At 30.5% G+C, this 1,824-nt stretch overlaps 1 protein-coding gene across 1 annotated transcript in view; it reads right to left on the minus strand.

The window, feature by feature from the left end:
* LOC106684220 (paired mesoderm homeobox protein 2) overlaps positions 1-1,613 on the minus strand; it is an 81,584-nt gene extending 79,971 nt beyond the window's left edge. The window contains exon 1 of the mRNA XM_067046044.1: positions 1,476-1,613. Coding sequence (XP_066902145.1) covers positions 1,476-1,575 — 100 coding nt within the window. The 5' untranslated portion in view covers positions 1,576-1,613. The remainder of the gene's footprint in view (positions 1-1,475) is intronic.
* Between the last annotated feature and the right edge of the window lie 211 nt (positions 1,614-1,824).

Consider the following 1,824-nt stretch of genomic DNA (forward strand, 5'->3'; position numbering starts at 1 on the left):
TACAAGATTTTTAGGTCAAGATATCTTGGAAGAACTTTGCATTAACATGTCCTACGCGGAGGCTTAATCCGTCATTGCTTATAACACTGAATATTTTAATTTAAATTACTTAATTAATTATTTTAATCTATAATTTTTCTTCATTATTTGCTATATATTTTTCATATCTATAGTAATATATGAGGAATTTTGATTTTTTTTTTTTTATGTCAATAGTTCTAGGCATAGTTGGGCACAAATTAGCTATTGTTGAAACTAATTTACTCATTTACAAGATTTTTAGGTCAAGATATCTTGGAAGAACTTTGCATTAAAATGTCCTACGCGGAGGCTTAATCCGTCATTGCTTATAGCACTGAATATTTTAATTTAAATTACTTAATTATTTTAATCTATAATTTTTCTTCATTATTTGCTATATATTTTTCATATCTTTAGTAATATATGAGGAATTTTGATTTTTTTTTTTAAGTCAATAGTTCTAGGCATAGTTGGGCAAAAACTAGCTATTGTTGAAACTAATTTACACATTTACAAAATTTTTAGGTTATGATATCTTGGAAGAACTTTTCATTAACATGTCCTACGCGGAGGCTTAATCCGTCATTGCTTATAACACTGAATATTTTAATTTAAATTAGTTACTTAATTATTTTAATCTATTTTTTTCTTTATTATTTTCTATATTTTTTTCATATCCATAGCATTATATGAGGAATTTTGATTTTTTTTTTTAAGTCAATAGTTCTAGGCATAGTTGGACAAAAATTAGCTATTGTGGAAACTAATTTACTCATTTACAAGACTTTTAGGTTAAGATATCTTAGAAAAAGTTTGCATTAACATGTCTTACGCGGAGGCTTAATCCGTCATTGCTTATAACACTGAATAAGTTAATTTAAATTACTTAATTAATTATTTTAATCTATTTTTTTCTTCATTATTTTCTATATATTTTTCATATCTATAGTAATATATGAGGAATTTTGATTTTTTTTTTAAGTCAATAGTTCGAGGCATAGTTGGGCAAAAATTAGCTATAGTTGAAACTAATAATTTATATTGCCATGGATACGATATTTATTAATCAATGGTTCATTCATGAATAACGGCCGTATCCATGGCAACTTTAGCTGTTAGTTTTAACTATTGCTAACTTTTGCCCACCTCTGCTTATGGGAACGATTAGTACTCGTTAATTGATTTAAGCATGTAAAATAATTTTAATTATTTGGCCTTGTTTTAACTAAATTATGCGTATTGGTATGTTCTTATGAAGTTTATAATTTTTCGAGTCGGCTCTTGCGATTCGGAATTCATTTGATAAAAAGTAGTTGCTTTTTATATTACAATAGAAAGAATAGCTCAACATTCGGACTACAACCTATGCCAGACCTACCGCTATAACCGATCTTCCAAATTTTTTTTTATAAGTCATTATAAATAAAATATATGAACCTTATCGTTTCACTTACCATCGGTCTCATGGTGGTCTAGCTGAAGGAGAGACGTCACAGAGAATCTCCTAGAGTTCTCGGTGCCGGGGAGATACGGCTCGTAGTCTAGACCGTGCATGACTGAGGGCAGGCGTGGCGAGGGGGCGTGGCCTTGCCACCCCCACCCCACAAGCCACGCCCACAACTAATTATCTCATTTCCATATCTTAGCTACTTAATGGATACTTAGTTATGATGATAAACGAGGGGATTTGATTTGGTTATTTTAGTGTAAGTTTCGAAGTACTACTCCAACATGGCGTGTACTCGCTTATGAGAACACAGTCGACTTATGTTATCGGTTATTATCTCAGACCATTACGTCATT

This window comes from Halyomorpha halys, unplaced genomic scaffold, assembly GCF_000696795.3.
Source record: "Halyomorpha halys isolate HHAL.00 unplaced genomic scaffold, Hhal_1.1 Scaffold557.1, whole genome shotgun sequence".
NCBI classification, from domain to species: Eukaryota; Metazoa; Arthropoda; class Insecta; order Hemiptera; family Pentatomidae; genus Halyomorpha; species Halyomorpha halys.